The sequence below is a fragment of the Ammospiza nelsoni genome, chromosome 18, assembly GCF_027579445.1.
Source record: "Ammospiza nelsoni isolate bAmmNel1 chromosome 18, bAmmNel1.pri, whole genome shotgun sequence".
Lineage (NCBI taxonomy): Eukaryota > Metazoa > Chordata > Aves > Passeriformes > Passerellidae > Ammospiza > Ammospiza nelsoni.
Genome location: NC_080650.1, coordinates 5,839,933 through 5,860,592, shown reverse-complemented (window position 1 = coordinate 5,860,592; position 20,660 = coordinate 5,839,933). Strand labels below are relative to the sequence as shown.

Below are 20,660 nucleotides of genomic sequence, written 5' to 3'. Positions count from 1 at the left end.
TGAGAAGAGTGAACAAAAGATGTGCATAAATGGAGGAGAAATATTTATGAGGGAACAAAGAGCTGGCCCTGACTTTGAAGCTGGGATGGAGCAGCCCAGCCTGCCAAGGGCCACGGGCTGAGTGATGCAGCCCTCAGAGAAGATGAGCATTGCAGAAGGATTTTTGCATATGCTACAGGACTACTTGTTTAGGCATCTCTCAGCCTTTAATCAGCCTAACAAGAAGCTGGAGCACAAATGGAGTTGAAGAGACGCAGTGGAGCCTGTGGAAGAATGAGGCCAGTGTGAAATTTTCCTTGTTAAAGTCGATGGAAGTGCTCATGGGATGAGTGAGATGGGGTCAGGGTTTGTGCCCAGCTCATGGCAGAGCTGTTCTGGCCCTAAGGAGAGGTGGAGTTCCCCATGGCAGCACCAATGACATTGTGAGATTGTTAATCCATGGTGTATTTAACAGGTCACTCTGGGACAGCCATTCCACAGTTTGACAATGCATCTTAACTTGGAGTGTTGATATTATTGTGGACCAGTTTCAGGAGGGAAAAGCTCCTGTGTGGATTCCTTATGGCACTGAGTAGCAAAGTGAGAACCAGGCCCAGAGGACAAGGCAGCTGATGCAGGATCAGCACCAATTAGACATGACTAGACTGAGACACGCTGTGCTGTCATAAAGCAAAATGATATTTCAGGATGGAAATTCATTTTAGAAGCAGAAATCAGTGTATGATCTTCTGGCTTTGTCCCTGAGCTGGAAGATGCCTCTAATCTGTTTGATGGGTGATATTGCATGCCTGTGGCTCCTCAGTGCCACAGCATATGGTTGTGAAACTAGATGTTGATTATTTTCAAAAGTATTTTGACAGGTACTGAACTGACAGATTCCCTGTTAAAAAGAGAGAGAGAGGTTTTGTTTGTTCCTCTGCTCATGAGGCTTTGTGGGTTTTAGGATGATACCTTACTTTATATTCCTTTCAGAGGTGGGGAGGGAAAAGCACTCCTACCATAAGAAATCAGCAGGATTAATTTTTTATTAATTCCAGGGGAAACAGAGAGAGCTGCATGGAGTGGTGTGTCCTGCTGTCAGGGTGCCTCACCTCCAAGCCTGTGTTCTCCCTTTCCAAGGGTAGCAGTGCTAATCTAGCAAGTCAGGCATTTCCATGTGAATTTCCTGTAATATGGAAAAGTAGTTTTAAATGGGATCCTCATTATTTCATTAGGAATGCCCTAATCTGTGACCAGAAAACACTCTTTTATCATTTACCCTGGTTCTCATCATTGTCACTAACCCCTGGCAAGAAGCAGAGGGTGTGAGCTCACAGAAACAGGAACTGGGGACAGAAGGGGTCAAGAAAATATTTTAAGCTGCTGAAATGCAAGTCCCAGACCCAGGAGACCTGGCCTGCATTTCCAGGGGGGCTGTGCTGGGCTCCTTATCTGTGGTAACAGCTCATCTCTCTGCTCCCCTGATCCCTCCCCTTATCCGTGTCCTCAGGTTAAATTTGTGATGTTGTTAATTGGTGGTGTATATAACAGCCAGGCACCAACAGACCTGGACACCCAGTAATTAACACATTTAATCCTAAAAATATATGTTCACTTCCTTGAGCAGCTAAACCAAGAAAACTCAATTTCTTGTTGGTTGGCAACCCACAAGGGAATTCTTGGGTGGTCTCTTAGAGTTCCAACAGGTCCCTTGTGTTTGATCTTTCACCAAACCTCTTCTCTCAGTAGGAGCATTTTAATGGCACTTTCTTCCCAGATGTCAGCTTCTGTGACACTCACAGAAATGCAATTTTTGGAGACCTCTGACTGTCTGCCAAGCTTTGGCTGAAGTTAGAAGCAGTCCTTGAAATCTAACAAGCAGAGAGAAGGGAGAGTATGGAGAGGGAAGCAGACTGATAGACAAATGGAGACAGTATGATCCCACAAAATGGTTTTTCTTTGTAAACCAGGCTAAAAATAATATTGGTGAAAAATGGGATTTTTACTTATTTAAACACAATCATGAAAATTAAGTTCTGAGCTTTTAAAGGAACCAGACTCAGATGTCCACATGGAACTTCTTTGCTCGCTCTGTTAATTGGCAATATGTTAGCACAAGCATTTTTCTCTACTTCCCTGCTTATTTCAGTTAATAACTACAGCAGCATGACATTTCCCTGACACTACACCAGTACTGCAGGAGAGCCTGCCTTATTTTCATCCTGCTGAAATGGCAGACTGGGATCCCACTAGCCTGTCTCAGTGCCTTTCAGTAGAGTGAACAATTAAATTATGAGCGAGCAGAGCAGCGGTGCCGACGCTCTGTGCTCAGCAGCGTCATGCACATCCTGCTGCTCATCCCATCCCATCCCAGGGCTCAGCCCTGCCTTTCCCTGGCCCCACATGGTTCTGCAAAGCTCTTGCTGCTAAGGAGCAATGTGGGTGTGAGCTGAGGTTTAAGCGTGACTGCAGAGCGCGTCTGCTTTGTGTCCTTGAGGAGCGATGAGCCCGAGCTGTAAACTCAGAACTCGGGTTCCTGAAATTCAAATTTTGATTCATACCAGTCTCTCCACTGAAGGATGATCTCCTGCTGTATAAAGGCACCTTCTATCACTGTCCTCATTTCTCTTTTTACTGTGTAATTTAGCACCTCATAATGTAGTCATAAGTACAAACCGGAGACACATCAGGGGACAGGGACATTCATTCTTTCATGGAATTTTGGCATAAAGGAGGGGAAAGCTTGAAGAAAAATTGAGTCTCAAAACTTGAGTTTCTTTTTACATTGCCTTGGTGAAAAACAGATAAGCACTGTCGCAGTCAGTGGTATTAGGAAGGTAAATTGAAGAAGGTTGTTCCACATCTTCAAAAACTTGTCTTTATATATGATCTGAATTCTATATATGTGTGGTAATTTAAACGTGCTCTGTCGGTAGATCAAAGCAGCACATTGTTACCAAATGCATCCTGTCTTCTCCAAGGCAAGCCCAGGGGTCCTGCTGTGGGTTTGTCAGGGCCCAAATCAGCCCTGGGTCACAGTCAATTCCTACAAATACCCACATGCAATGAAGCCAATCTTGTTAATAATGGATCAGTTATTATAGGAGAGCTGGTTTTTACAGTGCCTGTAATAGGAGATTGTAGCTTTCCCGCTCCTGGAAGTCTGAGTCAATTTATCTTTATATCAACAATAAACCAGAAAGGGCAGAAATCAAAGTAAGCAATGTTTTTATTACCGCTTTTAAATAAAACATTGTGCCAATATTTTCCCCCTAACATTATATCTTTATTTTCTCAAATTTATTGGCAATTGCTATTTATCTTCATTTCTCCTTTCTTTTGCAAAGCTATCTCATCCTTTGATTTGCTTCCCCCAGAGAATGTGGTACCTAATCCTTTTTATTTGTCCTTGATAAATCCCTGATTAATTGTATGTTATAAGCTATCCATGCAACATCGCGTCTTTCATTTCTAAATAGGCTTTCTTTTATGAATACAAAGAGCTAAAACTTTCCTTTCTAGAGCCAGAACCAAACCCAGACTCAACATTTCCTTTAACAATAGCAAGGCTCTTCAGAACCAAGTAAGATTCTCAGCACTGTGGAATCTCCTTTTATTCCCACTTTGATAGCAGGAGAGACTCAGACCTTTAATTGGGCACATCCTCTAATAGATAGATCTGTTATAAATGTGGCTGTCACTTCATCTCAAAATTAGAAGGACTCTGCAGAATAATTTACTTCATCCATTTTAGCTTCAAATATACAATAATTTGTTAATTTATAAGCACTTTTGTTTAGATGCTGGGTTCAGGACTGTCTTTTTGCTGTTTAAAATGTGCCCTGTGTTTGTTTTTGAGCTGACTTGTCCTGCTGGTAAGAAATTAAATCATACACATATTAAGAGGTTGATGGAAGGAGGCATTGCAGCCTGGCATTGACAAGCAAGGCACAGCTGTGGTGTATGTTGACATGAGATAGGAAAATAGAGTGAAGGCAGGAAAGAGGAGGAAAAGCAGAGAGCCAAAAGCCAAGCTCCCTGAGAGGTGTCAAAGATGAGGCTGAGAAAGAAAAATACAAAGACAGGTCAAGAAAAATACACAGATCTACAGATCTGAAATAGACAGTCTGTCAGGAAAACGAGTATGTTTTGAAACCAATGTGCAATGATGCAAAAAAAAAAAAAAAAAAAAAAAAAAGTATGTCACCCTTAGAGAGCTTTTAAGGCAATACCACACTGAAACACTGAAAGGAAAGGAGAGGAATCAAGGCTCTCTCTGGCTCCTGTGAAAACCAATATCCAAATTAACTGGTTTTCAAGAGATTGGGTGGAAGTATTTGAAACCTCTCATCCTCAATAGCAGCTGATGCCTTCTCCCATCTATTTCCAAGGAGAAATGTCTGATGCTGAGATGGAGAGGCAGCAGACAGAGAGCCAGCCCTGCTCTGACAAACCAGGGACTTTCTCAGATAATTTTATTCTCTGATGCCAATAGGAAGAGCAGGCAGTGGCTCTTGGAGCACAGAAGGAGAGCAGGGGCTGCAGCCAGCAGGTCTGCAGTTGTTAACATTGGCTCTTTATTGTGGTTGCACTGCCAGAGGTGAACTCAGTGAGTAATTTCACAGGAGTGGGAAATGGAGATCCACTTTCAAGCACGACGTGACTCTGAGTTCCAGCAGCTCCCATGTCTGGGTTTAATGCTGCCATCCTCTGCTGTGCAAAATGAGCTGAACAACCAGCAGCTTTCCAGCCATACAAAATAGCAAAGTGTTCTATATGACTTTGTTGTTGGGAAAGCTATCTGTGTGATTATGTTAGTTTAATTTAATAGCCGGCTGTTTAGGTAAATGAGTAGGGAGGCATATGAGTGTCTGCAAATAATGTGGAGCATGATTGCAAAATGATGCTGCAGGAGATGGGCTTGTCTGGCCCTTGTCAGGGCTCTCCAAACACCCTTGAGCAGGAGAGAAGAATCTTCTTTAGCCTTGGCCAAAATCCCTCTGAGACAGAGACCTGAGGGTGAGCCCTGGGCAGTAATTTGGCAGGTTGGGCAATGTCAGATGTGGCAGAGCCTTTGATGAGTTTGGACTTTATTATCAGCACAGTGGAGTCTAGAACAGTGTGAACCTGCATAGGACCTGAAATTAGATACATTTTCTTTTTGTTTCCTTGTGTTTAAAGATAACTTTTTTTCCTTTTGGAACCTGTGCCTGTGGGATTGACTGTTGTAGTGGAGCTGGTCTGAGAATAGAGCAGTCAGGGACTTCTCATCTAGAATTGCACCAGAAGTCAAAAGGGGTATTTTTAGTGATTAGAGGTGTGCAGTCAGCTCTGTAGGGTCAAGGAAATGTCATTGCATCCAACAGCAGCTTTCCAGCTGTTGCTCCATCCTGTCAGACCTTGGGTCACACCTCCCTTCCCACCATGGTCCACTGCTTCCCTTCCCTACCTTTGATTAACACAAGCAAACTCCTTGCTCTTCACAAGATATTTTCCTCATTTATGGAATTAAAACCCTTTAACTTGGCTGAACCAGCTTGTTCCTGAATCTAATTAAACAGCCCCAAAGTTTTAACTCTTGCACCATGGAGCTTTTCAAGGAGAAGCCACTCTCCCTTCCTCTAGAATGGCTCTGTTATTGTTTTAATGATCACTTCACCCAGGAGTTTTCACCTCTGTTTCCCTGGAAAAATTAAAGAAAATCTAATATATTGATACAGATGATCCATTTCATGTGAGTTGGTGACACTCTGACCGTGACAGCAGCACAGAATTCATTGCTGCAGGAGCCCATTGAATCTAATATTAGTGGCTGGGCTTTTAAAGGACACTGGGTAGTTTTATGCCCTGTTTCTACCTGTCTGAGTTAAGATAATGAGGGTAATCTAATATTATGCTTCAGGGCTTTAGTTACCTGCCTGTGGGGTTCAGAGGGAGCTCTGCTTCCAGGGGCTGAGCAGAGTTTAATTGGCCAAGTGCTTCATCGTTTGTGTTTCATTTCCTCTGAAGCCTCAGGTGTTGGCCACTGCCAGGGGACAGGTGCCAAACTGATGACACTCACATTTTGTCTCCTTTTAATATCAGTGGGCTGCCGGGCAGATACACCAACATTTCAGCTCCTCCCCCTCAACTCCAGATTTATGCCATCACCAGAGGAGTTTTCTGGCTTTCATCCAAAGCCCTGAAGAGAAAAATGCATTTTATGTTTCACCAGCAAAAACCACGAGTCATCTGGGATTTAAAAACTTCTAGAAGAATCGTGGCATCTGTTATTTATTTAAAGATAACAGAGTGATCTTTCTCTGTGAATGAACTTTTTGATCATTGAAAGGAAAATTTAAAAAAAAAATCAGTCACACACATATAATTTAAAATTATGCATCTAGGGTAGGGGCTTTTTATTTTTGCCTCTCAAAATGTATCCTTATACAGCTCTTCCTTGCTTAAGGAGGAAATCTATTTTTGTTTATATCAAGTTTCTGGCAAAACTCTGGCACCTCTCTTATTATCTGTAAATTTGGGATCAGAGTCCTACCTCACAAATGAGCTTTTATCTTCATCTCCAGTGGACTGTACAGCTGCTATTTCTTGGTCCTTCCAATCCTCAATCTGTTTATCTCCTCCTGAATTATCTGTTGTAATTAGAATACATTTTCTCATCTCAAGGGGTAACCAGCTCCAAATGAGTGTTCTATAAAAGCAATTACTTTTGATATTAGATATCTGTACATAAAAACACAGTATTTCTTCCAATTAAAAAGCACTAATGAATTTTGTGTCTAGAGAGGCAGTAGCCTACGCAGAGCTGCAGCTTCTGTGAAGCCAAGGAACAAAAGATGAGGCAACTGTAAGAGGGCAGTGGTGTGTGTGCTGCACCACTGAATAGCAGATTCAGGGAGAACATGGCTCTGCAAAAAGGAACATCCTGTTCCTTTTTGTCCCCAGCAGGCTTTTGTCAGCACTGCTGAACCAGATCCCTCTCCATGTTGTGCCAAGATGACTAACACAGTTTGTCCTGCTACTCCTGTCTTCTACACCTCAGCCCTTTTATTTCTTCAGATATTCCTCTCCTCTTCCTCAAAGTATTGAGTCTTGCATTTGGCATGGGGCAGCTTTACCAGAGATGGACTCCTTCCCTCTACAGATACAGAACTGCCACCTTTCATCATCTCAAAATTACCTGAATGACTAGGGAGCTTTTATCTATTCTATTCTATTCTATTCTATTCTATTCTATTCTATTCTATTCTATTCTATTCTATTCTATTCTATTCTATTCTATTCTACTCTACTCTACTCTACTCTACTCTATTCTACTCTATTCTATTCTACTCTATTCTAGCTATTCTACAAAAAGGATCATTTCAGAAACACCTTGACCTTTTTATATTGCTTTCATGGTTTCTTCATTATCTTTCTTGCATCTGGTTCTTCTCTGTATTGATGGTGAGTGCTTTGGGGTGGGATCTGTCTTTTTGGGCTCATGTAGCACCTGCTGCAGTGATATCCTAAATCTGGACTACATGCCATGGAAACTCTAAGGAAAAAAATGTTCTGACCAAATCCTGTCCTGGTAGGAGTTACCATTTATGATTTTAAGGACAACATGAGCTCTTTGGGCTCATGTAGCACCAGTGGTATTCTGAGTCTGGACTACATGCCATGGAAACTCTAAGGAAAAAAATTCTCCTCACCAAATCCTGTCCTGGTAGGAGTTATCATGTAGGATTTAAGGATTAAAGCATCAATATGGTGGGAGCAGAGTGTGTAGGATGGAATAAGGGTCAGCTTCCAGCCCAGCTGCTGGAACAGCCCAGGGCACATTCATGGAATTTTCCATAAAATGTATTTTGAGCATTTGACAGATATGCACATGTTGTGTCTCAGAGTGCTCTCTGCAACCTGGAAAAGTCCCTGTTTTGAAGAAGAAACATATGGCAAAGCACACAAGGGGTTGGATATTAGTCCAATTTCCATATAATCCACATAATTTCCCAGGCTCCTGGCTCTGCACTCTGTGCCTGACTGGCTGCTGGGGTGGGAAAGGAGCAGAGCTCCCAAATCACTTCACCCCTTCCCCATCATTCACCCGCTCACACATGGATGATATCTTACAGCATTGCCTCTCATCTGGGCACCAAGACTGAGAAATGCTATCTCAGGCTTTCCACTGGGGTCTGGAGATGAGGTTAAGCTACAAAACCACTGCACCTCCTGTTTCTAGAGACAAAAAGTTGCATATCAAGTGCTTCAGCTTTACAGGTTGCTGTACTTTTGTCCTTTTCAAGCTATTAGCTGCAGGATGCTGTTTGTCTTCTCCCTGATACATCTGCAGAGATATTTGGGGCTGATACCAGGCACCAGAGGACATAAACTTTTCAAGCAAGGATGCAGCAAACTTGAGTACAACTATAAAAAAATCAGACTGTGTTTTGGGTTTCAGATAAATGGAAGTGCTGGAGTCACTTAAATTAGATGGGGTTTTGTTTGTTGCTCTCCAATTTCCAGAAGTTGGACTTGCATGCCTGTGGGATGTGATTTGCTGAATGTAAAATAAATCTGCTCCACATTCAGCATTCCTTCTAGCTCAGAAAGGGAGCACCTTTTGATATGAGCAAAATTCAGATCAGTTCTCTGGGCAACAAATCTGACATATTATGTAGGCTTGCTTCAGGGTCGTGGTGGGAGAAGCTGATCTGGGATATGGAAAGTTGGGATATGCAGAAATTAAGGGCCAGGCTCTGTTTAACATTTAAATTGAATCATGAGCTAGACACCAGCAACTCCCCATGCTGCATGCTACTGTGTGCAAAGTTGGCTGAAACTCTGTCAAATAGTGAAATAGTTCCAAATAAGATTTTTTTTCCCTGCATATTGTTGGTCCTCACGCTTGCAACAGAAAAATGTTTTTACTTTTGCAGGTTTAATATTAGTGCAGTGAACTGCCAATGCATTCACTGAATTTATGCTATTATGGGGCTGTGTGTAAGAGAAAAGGGGCTGCTTACACCAGAGAGCCTTTCTCTGGTGTGTGTGTGTGTTCTTTTAGAAATCATCAGCTAACAGTTATTTTTAGGCATCACTGAAATGAAGTTATAAACAGCTGGTGAGCTGAGACCTTTAGCTCACCTGTATTGCACTCTTCCTCCTCCTCCTCCTCCAACCAGCTGCTTTCCTTGTGCACCTGCTTCACTCTGACATGCAGCTCCTGAAGGAGGAAGATCAGTGCTTCACTCCATGCCATTCTTTGAGGCTCTAGCCTTCAGCTGAAGTTTCTAGCTTCAACAGAGCAAGATCACAAAATTAGCACAATACAGTAATTCAAGGTGGAAGCATTGGGGCTGGTTCAATAGCTGCACCTGCTTTAATTCCTGCCTTTAAACAGGTGGGTTTATGTAAAAATAGCTTTAAAAGACATTGTAAGCTGAGTCTTGTTTAAGCTGTTACTGAACCTAGTCCAGAATCTCTGAGCCTTTTTCTTTTCTTTGCAAAGCTGAAACTGGAAATGCTCAAAGTCAGCTTTGTCAATCTATGTGGAGTTTCTATTGTCCCTGATTCTTTTTTTTTTTTTCTTTTGATTAAGCTAGGATCCAAAGATTTTTCTTGCTTTAAATGGTATGCAGTGGTATTTTCAGCTGAGAAATAATAATTGGAGAAAGAAGGAAACAACTGGTTTGCTGATGAGTTTTGTTTCCTGTTTCAGTGTTTCAAGAGTCACAGGTAGAATTGCTGGGTGGCTATGTCAGGTTTTTTGACCTATGTCAGGTGTTTTAGAAGGAAATATTTTATCCCCTCCTTTTAAGGGCTAGAAACAGAAATAATTTTCTGCAGCTGTTTAAATGTACAGATGATGTAAGTGTAGATAAAGCTCAGAAGTCTGGGTTTAAACCTTCTCAAGCTGGGGCTGAGACAGGCCAGCAAGGGCATTTTGCAGATTTTGCAGCAGTTCTCCCACTGTTCTGACATTCTATTATTATTTTCAATCACTTATTTTTATTTTGAATTGTCAGAAGTTTAATTCTGTCTGAGAACCTTGGCTGAACCTGATTTACAGCTGCCTGTAATTGGGCTGCAAATAAGAAAAAAATGATAGTAAAATAATCACAGCCATAATCTGATCTCGATTTTGCCATAGTTTCTCATATAAATCTCCTTAGTGCTTTTCCCATTGTGAGAAGGTTTATGATGAAAAATAGAAGATCTCTTTTCTTCCTAGAAAATGATGCATCCTGTGGAGTAATTAATCTGGTTAAGGAACTGAGGCTGGCTTGTTCTGCTCTCCATTCTCCCAACAATTTCTGTCCTACACAGAAATCTCTGCAGTGAGAGCAATAAATTAGAAATTAATGACAGACACTAATTATTTGTGACCTCATTGTCATCTGCAGCATGGAGCAGCCTGTGACCATTCCCAGTGTATCAGCTGCAGATATTTTTAGTCCAGAAAATTTAAAGAAAGGATAGATTGAAGAATAGCTGCTCACTGGGCATCCCCTTTCTGCACATCCCCATTGCAGAGCTGGCCCCATGATCTCAGTCCTTGCTCTGGCTCTGTGCTTTGCCCTCGTTGGCTTCTGATGCAGTGGAAAAATGGGTGAGAATTAGGGCTCCAGGTGAATAACCCAAAGGCAAGATAAGCATCCCAATTCTTGATACCAACCTATTTTTGTGAAGATGCTGCTGAACTGAAACTCCTTTTCTTTGTGTCTTTTTTGTCCTTTTTTAAATTTTTTTTTATTTTTTAAGGCTGACCAGTGCAGTAACTGTGAGTTTGAGGGTTAGCAAGTCATCACTGTGACCTAGAAAGTGATGGGAGAAAGCTCTCTGTTGAGGAGACAATTGCTGAAGCAACAGCAAATCAACTTTGAGATGGAAAATGCAATGGAAATATGTGAGGCATGGTCTGGCTAACCAACCATGCATTGAGGAGCATTGCCTGTAATTGCTGCCTCTCACACACATGCACATATATAAAATACAATGTATTCATTCTTCCTAAGACCTTCCAGAGACACTTTGGTGCTCTTTTGGAAGAAGGCAGCAATGTGATACGATTTATTTAATTGCTGCTTTATTTTGGTCAATGTGACTGCATTTCTGGAGTAACTGTCAGTCAGACTAAGCTACAATGTGGTAGCTGGAGCAAAAAGCTCACAGCAATATGCTCTGAGGGGAAGTCAGACAAATGATGATTCCTTCCCACAACAAGATCATATCAGCAGCACAAAGAGCTAGAATATCAGATTTAGAAAAAGGTATATGAAATTATTGTCATCATGGCTGGTTGGGCAGGCTGTCTAACCAATTCTCTCAGAAGTAAAATATCCAAGTGTTTGATGCTTCCTGTGGGGTGGAAGTTCCATTCTCACATTACTTGTGCCACAAAGGCTCAAGTGTTTTGTTCCATAAACTGCAAGAGCATAGAGTATGAAGAATAAAGTTCTCAACTACTGGAATTAGATTGTTGTTTCAAGTGAAATGAGCACACAACATCTTGGAGAGCCTTTCATTAAAGCAGGTCAGTTAATTTTAATGAAGTAATCTTCAATTTGCTTTGATGTTACATCAGAACATAGCCCAGATGATTCCAGGTGATCATCAAATGAATTTCTACATTATGGTCTTTCAAGAACACAGGCTTTGTCAAGTTGTCTGGGATTTTGACTTTTAAAGTGTTTAATTTGACTCTTTTTTTGGAGGGAACTGCTGACTTTTCTCAGAAACTGAGCCCCTTTTAGATTCCATATATTGGGCATTGCAGGCAGAGCTTGCAGCATCACTGCTGCTGGTGTCTGTTAAGTCTAAGTCTGTGTCATGCAGGAAGATTGGGCTGCTCTGCTTCCCCTTTTGAGTGGGGAGAGATGTGGAGTCTCAGACATGTAATTTCTGTAATTACTCAAGCAGGGAATCATTGTCAGCCCAGGCATGCAGGGCCCTCTGCTCAAATTTTTCCAAAGGAAAGTCAAATGCCAAGTAGCCTCTCATCCTAAATTGGAACAAAAAGGACAAAAGTGACCATTTTCTTCAAAATGAAGCTCCCTAAAATATTTTCAGAATACTGAGCATGGATTGAAGTGCTTCATTTAATAAGCTAGAAGAATTTCTCTGTTTGAAATCCAGACTAGTCTTGAGTTTTAGTCATGTTTCACTGCATGGTGATGAGGAGCATGAAGGCATCAAAGACACAAACACAAGCAAGATCTGTCCTGACTCACCACTGATTGCAGCATTTTTGTATTTTTGTCAGCAGCGTCTGAAATTCAGTAGCAGAATTCCTCTTATGTTAATTTGTGACTGTTTATATTGTTGCACTTTATCTCAGCACAGGATTTTGTCATAAACATTGCAGGAGAAAATGCAGAATTTTACCCATTTAGATCAGTAATGAACCAATGTCTCTATGGGCTGTCCTGTCATTAAACAGAGATGGTGATGGAGCTGTAACAAGTAAGGACATTGTTTGCAGTGAGGTGAAAGAGAATTTCCTCTCAAGGGTCTGATCTGCCCTCCTTAATGGCACCTGGAGAAGCCAGTCCCACGTTTGTACTGCCATGTGTGTTTGCTGCTACCAAATGCTGACAGTTTCCTTTCTTTCTTTTTAATAATTTAGTTGAAATAATGACATTTTCCTCTTGAAAAAGTCTTGATTTGAAACATGTTGAGTGGGTCAAGCTCTAATTGCTTTACTTGGTGTTGTAAATGATTTGGGGGAGAGTCACACATTCCTGTATGGTGTTCCCAGGGTTATTATAAATAACTTTATCACTTATAATGACTTGCTGATAGCCAGCCTTTTGGAAAGGAGAGCTTTGACATTAAACACAGGATATTTGAGGAGCTTATTTTTGAGGATTCAGCCCCAAATTAAATGCCTGTTGCCATGGAAGAGGTTCCTGGTGATGTGATCATACGAGCATTTTTATATAGATTTTATTTTTATTTTTATTTTTATTTTTATTTTTATTTTTATTTTTATTTTTATTTTTATTTTTATTTTTATTTTTATTTTTGAGTTGACCAGTGAATGAAACCTGTAAATGCATTATTAATTGGCTGATTTCTCAGCACTTACTGAGTGTCCAAACTTTCTGCTGCTGTGAGCTCTACAGAGCTGAGTATCTTACATATTTCATTTGTCAGATGTGAAGTGCAGAGGAAATCTGGAGTGATTCCCAGGTGGAGTGTCAGCTCCATTAAAATAGTTTTAGCACATCTTTGTGGCAACAGAGGCTGGGCAGGCAGGGTATTCGAGTCCAAATCACCCATCTGTTGATTCAGGCAGTGAAATCAGATTTATCCTGTATTTACCACCCAGCAGAAGCTGGTGGCCAGTCCATAGGAGCCAAACCTGGACCAGGACTGCAGGGTCCTGGAGTCACAGAGCAAGAACCAAGAACTGACACTAGTGTGGAGTTAAACTGGCACACCCACATGTTGTAGAAATTCAGCATCTCTCCCTTAAAATGAATGAAGCTTTAATGGGCTACATGGGGAAACCCTCCAGTTCTAATGGGAAAAATTTTTTTCTTAATTATCTTAACAATAATGAGCCATTTTGGAAAAAGAAGGAATCGTGAAAGCTGCTAATTGATTCTTTATTGTTTGCTCATTATGCACAGACACTACAAGATGTGTTGATTTGGACTTTGGTTTGGTAAGCTGAGGATAATTTCCACAGAGTCATGAGGGTTTTAAGAGCTGGGAGTTCAGATCTCATTTATCTGAAAACATTCTGTGTCACAGAAAAGGTTCTATCTATTATATCTATATTATTATATTAATAGTTTGATTTTTTTTTTGTCTGTGTTTCATTTAGGTCTGGCAAAGCCCATGGGATTAGTGGAAGGTCCAGGAGGCTTGGGCCAGGGGGGAATGGCTGCCACCCTGAGAGATGACAGCCATGAATCAGAGACTAAGTATGAAGAGTATGGTTACAATGCCCAGCTCAGTGACAGGATATCACTGGACAGGTCCATCCCTGACTACAGACCTAAAAAGTAAGTGGAATTCTGCGTTATTATTATTATTTGGAGCAAGGGATTGATTGTTGTTCTGCTGACCCATGGTGGCATTCCTCACATCCCTCCTGGCTGGAATATGACAGCAGTTACTTTTACAGACACCCTGAGCTGAGTGAAAATGAAATAAACCAACTGCCATCTCAAGCATGGAGTGCCAAATTAAATACATAGCTAATTTCTGTCAGTAGTACATTAATATGCATGTTCAATGCCTCAGATCAAAAATTACATCAGGATATCAGTGCTTTTTGGGTTTGGTTCATTTAGAAAAAGCTTTCAGAGGTGGCAGATTTAGTCTGTGCTTCCTGTAGTCACGTGCAATGGGAGGGAGACAGTGCAACAAACTCTTTATAGTCACTGGTCCCTTAAAAATAACCCCAGCTTATCAAATCAATTGTCTTTAATTGCATTTGATATTCTTAGAATTGTTTAGTCAGGGTTTGCAGTGTGCTGAAACATGGACTAAATGCAATCCATTGGGGTCCTGTAATTGCAGGAAGGTTTTTTTTTGTCTTTGGAATGTGTGTCTATTTTTATTCCACTGTTTATAGTCTTCACACGCCTGTGCTGTGCTTGACATTGCAATTACATGTTTATTATTTGCACTGATTTATTATATTTTGTATTAAATAACTTTCAAATCTTTCATATTTATGGAGTTATATATTTTCCAGATGAGACATCCACACTATCATCCCATGAATGACAATCAGTGATGTCTTAATGCAGAGGAGATCAGCAACAATGCCTAGTTGCTCTCAGGAGACGGAATTGAAAAGAATACTTAATTAATTTCTAATAATAATCTTCTGTTTTAAAAGACCCTCTGGGGCTCCTAGGCAGAACTGAAAGTTAAATAAAAAAGTATCTTATTAAATGGTGAGAAAAGTTTAGCCAAGCTAAGCAGCTGTGGTCTCTGAGTAGATTGCATTTGAATTAGGATTTTAGGCAGTTCAAGCTGCCAAAAACAAAACTTCAGCTTAACTAGAAATTTCTTTAGCTATGTTACATGTTAAACTGATCTCAGAAGTATTGACTCAGCATTTGTTTTCTCAAACCCTTGCTACAAAAAAACCAAAACTCAGGTATCAGAAGAGGCAAAAAGAAAACAATCTGCTGCCTCGATACCATGTTTGATGCAACTACACTGACTTGTTTAATGGTCTCATCTCTCCTCTCTTGATGTATCATAAAAATCCATCTTGGAATTATGCTGGGGAAATCTGTAGTTATGCAAATATTGGAGCTGTGCATCAGATCTGGCCCAGAGACCCTAAAGACAAAGTGAATTTTCACAAATGGAGCTTGGTGAGGTTTGACCTGGCTGTTATTTGCTGCTGTGGGCAGGGGGATGAGGATGAATGTGTTCTGCTGGGAAATGCAAAAGCAAAGGCTGCAGAGCTCAAATCCAGCTCAGCAGCTCTCAGAGGCATGAGACCCTTTGCAATGCAGGGATGTTTCACTTCAGATTATGCTCTCCCACAGTTTTGCTGAGGAGCTTTGATGAGTCACTCAGATGAGCTTTTTGACATTCTCATTGTGGGTATCTCATCAGGCCATGCCAGATGATTAAATATCTGTGTCACTGGGAGAAGTGCCTCCCTTGTCATGTTTGGACACTCCTGAGTTGGTTCTGGTTAGATCTAGAGGCTGCAATTGATGCACTTGTCTGCAGATGACTCACAGGAAAACCCTTCAGGGTGGATTTGCTATGGAAAATGAATGAGAGTGGAGATAGTAGAAGGTATTTGTATAAGAAGATTTTGCCCACTGAGAAGGTTTGAGAGCAGCCCTGAGGAGGATGTGGGGGTGTTTGTTGACATGGAGCTCATGGAGCCAAAGGTGTCCTGTGCTCATCTGTCCCCATGGGCAGCAGGGAAGGGAGGGGATCCTGCCCTTCTCCATTTTTTGGGGCCCCACCTGGGATTACACCCAGCTCTGTGGCCCCCAGCACAAGGAGGACATGTGCCAAAGCTGAGCTTGACTCTTTGGTTTGGACACTCTATGTTTTGGAGAGAACTGAATCTCCAAGAGCTTGAGACAGAATTTGAAATCCCACTCTTGTCCAGTTTCTCTGTGCCCAGGGTCTCCCCTCTCCATTGCTGAGCTTGTCAGTTTGCTTGTGCTTTATATTCATGTCATTCCCAGAGCTGTTCATTTTTTAAAGGAGAGGGCTTTTGATTTTTAAATTGAGGAGCAAGGTAGAATCGATGTCCAAGGCCATGTACAAAGTCCATGGCCAGCCTGTGAATAAAACCATCTGAATTTGCATTCCCAAAGTATTAAACTGCTTTCTCCCCATTCTGGCTTCCATTTGAAATATTCAATCTATGTATTTTCACAAACCAGTATTAAAGATATGAACTGGGAGAATTTATACTCAAGTCTACATTGCACAGGCAAAATTTATGAAAGTAAACATGATTTCAGTATGCAAACTCAGGACTTATAATACTCCAAGCTTGATGAGAAATATTGTATTTTACTTCATTTGAACTCCCCTCTCACCATTGTCCACTCTCTCATTCTGATAGAATAACCCTTCAATTCCATCCACAAGCATAGGTTCATAAACACTTGGCAGTTTAATTGCTTTTCAGGAGGTATTTTCATCCCCATGCAGCAAATTAAAAATATGTTGCACTACAGAGGTGCAGAGTCAGCCAGTGTGACCAAGAAGCTCCTGAATTGGAGTCACCTCCCCCTGTCCTTCCACTGCAGCAAAGCCTCAAGCCTGGCTGGGCACTCAAGATGCTTTTCTCACATTTTGTTCTGCTTTCCTACCTGCTGCTGCCTCTGCTTTTATTCCTTTTAGCCCAGAAACCTTTTCTTTAGGATACGAATTTCTGTTGGTACAGGAGACAACAGCAGATTTTGTTTGTGTGCCAAATACAGGCAATGGCAGTAAACTTCTTGTTTGTGATTACAAATCACACAATAATTACAAAATTACAGTTTGATTCTAGCATATTTATCATAATAAATATATCCCAGCTTTTTCTTCTCAATATCAGAGATTTTTGAATATCTATTATTTAGATAATATAATCTCATGATATAATCTCTATTAGAGATTATATCATGAGATTATATTATCTAAATAATATATTATTTTAAGTTTTTCAGGGTCTATACCACTGTAGAAAATATGTTGCAGCCAGCTCAGAATGTTTAATGTCCTGATTTTTCTTCACAGCAGTAAAGTATTAGCAGGACTTCTAGCCCTCACTAACACATCTTATTTCCTCTATGAAATGGAAGAAAGAGAAGCTTTTCTTGTAAGGAACAGGTTATTTTTGTTGTGCAAGCACACAGCTAAGCTAGAGCTTGTTCTGTGGTTCTCTGGGAGAAGTGTTATTTGATGGTGAAGTGTTATTGGAGTAATTTCCATATATCTTCTCCCATATATAAAATGAGTGTCATAATTGAAAAAACCTGAGCACTGAGTGAAAATAATCTCCTGATGCCAATGAACCTTGTGTGTAGGAATGCATAAGAACTTGTATTCCTGGCAGCTTTCCCTCCCAGTATGTTCAGGTGGAGAATTGTCCTGAATCCTGCCCTTGGGAATGCTGTAAAATCTGCTGCGCTCTGTCCATGCTTCTCTTACCATAATTTCAAAGGGAAAATGTTTGGCTGAATAGTCAAAACCAGACCTGAAGCAACAGAGCAGAGATTTTGGTGGAGATTTTCATTTTGAGATTTTGGTGGAGATTTTGCTCTTCCCAGGGTCAGCCACCCAAACCCCTGCAGGCACTGGGCAGAGGAGAGCAGGTTTCCCTGTGTGGCTACAAAAGTCTGGCAGAGTTTTCATTTTCCTGACTTTTTTGAGGAATAAAATCCTCCTCTGTTGCCAGCTCTAGCCAAAATATCAGCCCCTGCTCCAGTAACAAAGGATCAGACTCAACTCCTCCCAGCCATGCATGAAGGCAGAGATGCTGAAGCCCCATGTGACAGTAGATTTTTTACTTTATCAAACTTAAAGAAAGTAGAAATGTCCAAAACCTTAGGGAATGTCATTCAAAGATGGGGTAAAGGCCCCCAAACTTACAAAAGCTGTTTGTTTTACAGTGTAGCATGCTGGAAAATTGGGAAGTGTCAGCTAAGCAGATGCTTTCAAACAAAAGCATTGTCTCTCAGGATAACCTCAATTCCCCTGCTCTTTTTGATGCACAGGCTGGATAGCAAGGGGTTGAACTGAACAGGCGCAACACCTGTAAATCCAGCATTTTCCATCTTTCTATCACTTGACTTTGTAACTTAAATTACTTCAGGGCTTTCTTTACATGCAGGACACATCCACACACGCAGACACACACACTCAGGCACTTGTCAAAACCACTTGCTGTCATGCATTATGCATACTTTTGAGAAAAGTTAATATGATCCTGCAGCTTCCATAATGGCTAAATTGGCTTTTACACAAAATTGTCTCTGCTTGGTGAGGATCTTTAATTTAACTGATCTTTTTTTGAGCAACTTGGATGCAGAGTGCATTGTGGCAGTTCAGTGATAACAATAATATTAATATATGGATTCAGTCTGCTGGCTCTATCAGCCAAAGAAGATATTTTCTTTGTGTTACAGTCACGGACGTTTGTATTGAGAAAATTCAGCCCTAATGAACAAACTTATTAATGCTGTGGCAACTCAAGTCTTTAGCCATAAAACTCAGAGAAATCTGGGTCTTGAGGAAATTGCTTTCATTTATTCAGTTCTTTTATGGAGGCAAGCATTTTTGTGGTTTGCCATAGACATTTCACAATAGCAAAAGAATTGCATCTCTAGGGCTGTGAAGTGTAATTAATGGTTCAATCCACTCCATACCTAAGAAAAAGCTTTTTTAATTACCTATCAAAAAGAATTCCGGCATTGATCAAATAATGTTACCGAGGGGGCAGGCTTGGTAAATAGAGCTCTGATTTGTTCATTCAAAGGTTTAATAACAGCAGCTCCAGTGAGGCCAGCAGTGGGGAAGCCTTCAGTGACCACTGAGCTCCAGCTCTCTGAAAAGGCAGAACCACCACCTCCAACGTGGACCCTTTCTTTGGGCAGCACATCTCTGGGGAGCCCCTGTGCTGTTTCAGCTCTCTGGAGCCCCAGCAGGGGTGTGAATGCAGTTTCTCTGTGGTGGAGGAGGCTCAGAGTTGTGCTTGGATGGCCCTGGTCATCTGTGCTGTGCTTGGATTGCCCTGGTCATCAGTGCTGTGCTTGGATGACCTTGGTCATCAGTGCTGTGCTTGGATGGCCCTGGTCATCAGTGCTGGGTTTGGATGGCCCTGGTCATCAGTGCTGTGCTTGGATGGCCCTGGTCATCAGTGCTGTGCTTGGATGGCCCTGGTCATCAGTGCTGTGCTTGGATGACCTTGGTCATCAGTGCTGGGCTTGGATGGCCCTGGTCATCAGTGCTGGGTTTGGATGGCCCTGGTCATCAGTGCTGTGCTTGGGTGGCCCTGGTCATCAGTGCTGGGTTTGGATGGCCCTGGTCATCAGTGCTGGGTTTGGATGGCCCTGGTCATCAGTGCTGGGTTTGGATGGCCCTGGTCATCAGTGCTGGGTTTGGAAGGCCCTGGTCATCAGTGCTGGGTTTGGATGGCTCTGGTTATCAGTGCTGGGTTTGGATGGCTCTGGTTATCAGTGCTGTGCTTGGATGGCCCTGGTCATCAGTGCTGGGTTTGGATGGCTCTGGTTATCAGTGCTGGGTTTGGATGGCTCTGGTTATCAGTGCTGGGTTTGGATGGCCCTGGTTATCAGTGCTGGGCTGGGATGACCCCCATGCTCTGCTGGACGTGGCTCCAGGAGCAGGGCACAAAGGCAGATGGCTCTCACAGAGCATCAGCTTTTGGATCAGTGCACTGGGCAAGGCTGGGTCTGGGGTTATTTGGTTTTCCCCCCACAGCTGCTTGCTCTGCCTCGTGACCTGCTTTTTCAAATCCTCTAGGGATGCTGGGCGTTCTTTGAGCCACTTAGAGAAGTGACACAAGAAGCTCCAAATTAAAACAGACCCTTTCCAGGTTAACCAGAGTGCAGTGTAATGGGCCTTTTCACAAGGAATATTTGAAGTCCAGAGCTTTCCAGCAATCAGAATTTCTGATTAGCAGAAAATGACAAGTGAAAAAAAAAATTGCCTAAAAATATTTTGTGTTAGGCTGAGCATCTTCTGTGAAATGTTTGTTTTAACAAGGAGTTTAGACCAATGAAACCTTTAGTTTCCCATTTAAAAAATCACTCTTGAAATTATGAATTTTCCATTACTAGCTTCTACCAATACTTTCAGATTAAGTATCAGGTCACAGTTTAATGAAACATTAATTGAAATTAAGCATTTCAGTTTTTTTAAGCAGAACAGTGTTTCGCAATCAAAGTATAGGCATGATATTATGATTTCAATTAGGCTTATTTTTCATAGAAAAGCATTTGACTTTTTTTTTTGCACCCACTCTCAATCAATCTAAAAAACCATGCTAAAATTCTGAAAAATACTTTTTTTCGGCCACTCTGAACATATGACGTAAATTGAAGCAGAGAGAAGGAAAAAACAGAGAGAGAAAATGGAGCAGACAGAATCACCTCTGGGCAACAGATTAAGATTGTTTATTGGAGGGAAATTCAGTGAGAGATGAAACTAACTGAAGTGTTTTAATTGCATCCCAAATCAAT

At 41.4% G+C, this 20,660-nt stretch overlaps 1 protein-coding gene across 1 annotated transcript in view; it reads left to right on the top strand.

Annotated features, from left to right (window-relative positions):
- The window catches only part of GALNT9 (polypeptide N-acetylgalactosaminyltransferase 9), a 130,753-nt gene that overhangs the window by 10,360 nt on the left and 99,733 nt on the right, over positions 1-20,660 (top strand). The window contains exon 2 of the mRNA XM_059485333.1: positions 13,796-13,976. Within this exon, the coding sequence (XP_059341316.1) occupies positions 13,796-13,976 (181 nt within the window). The remainder of the gene's footprint in view (positions 1-13,795; positions 13,977-20,660) is intronic.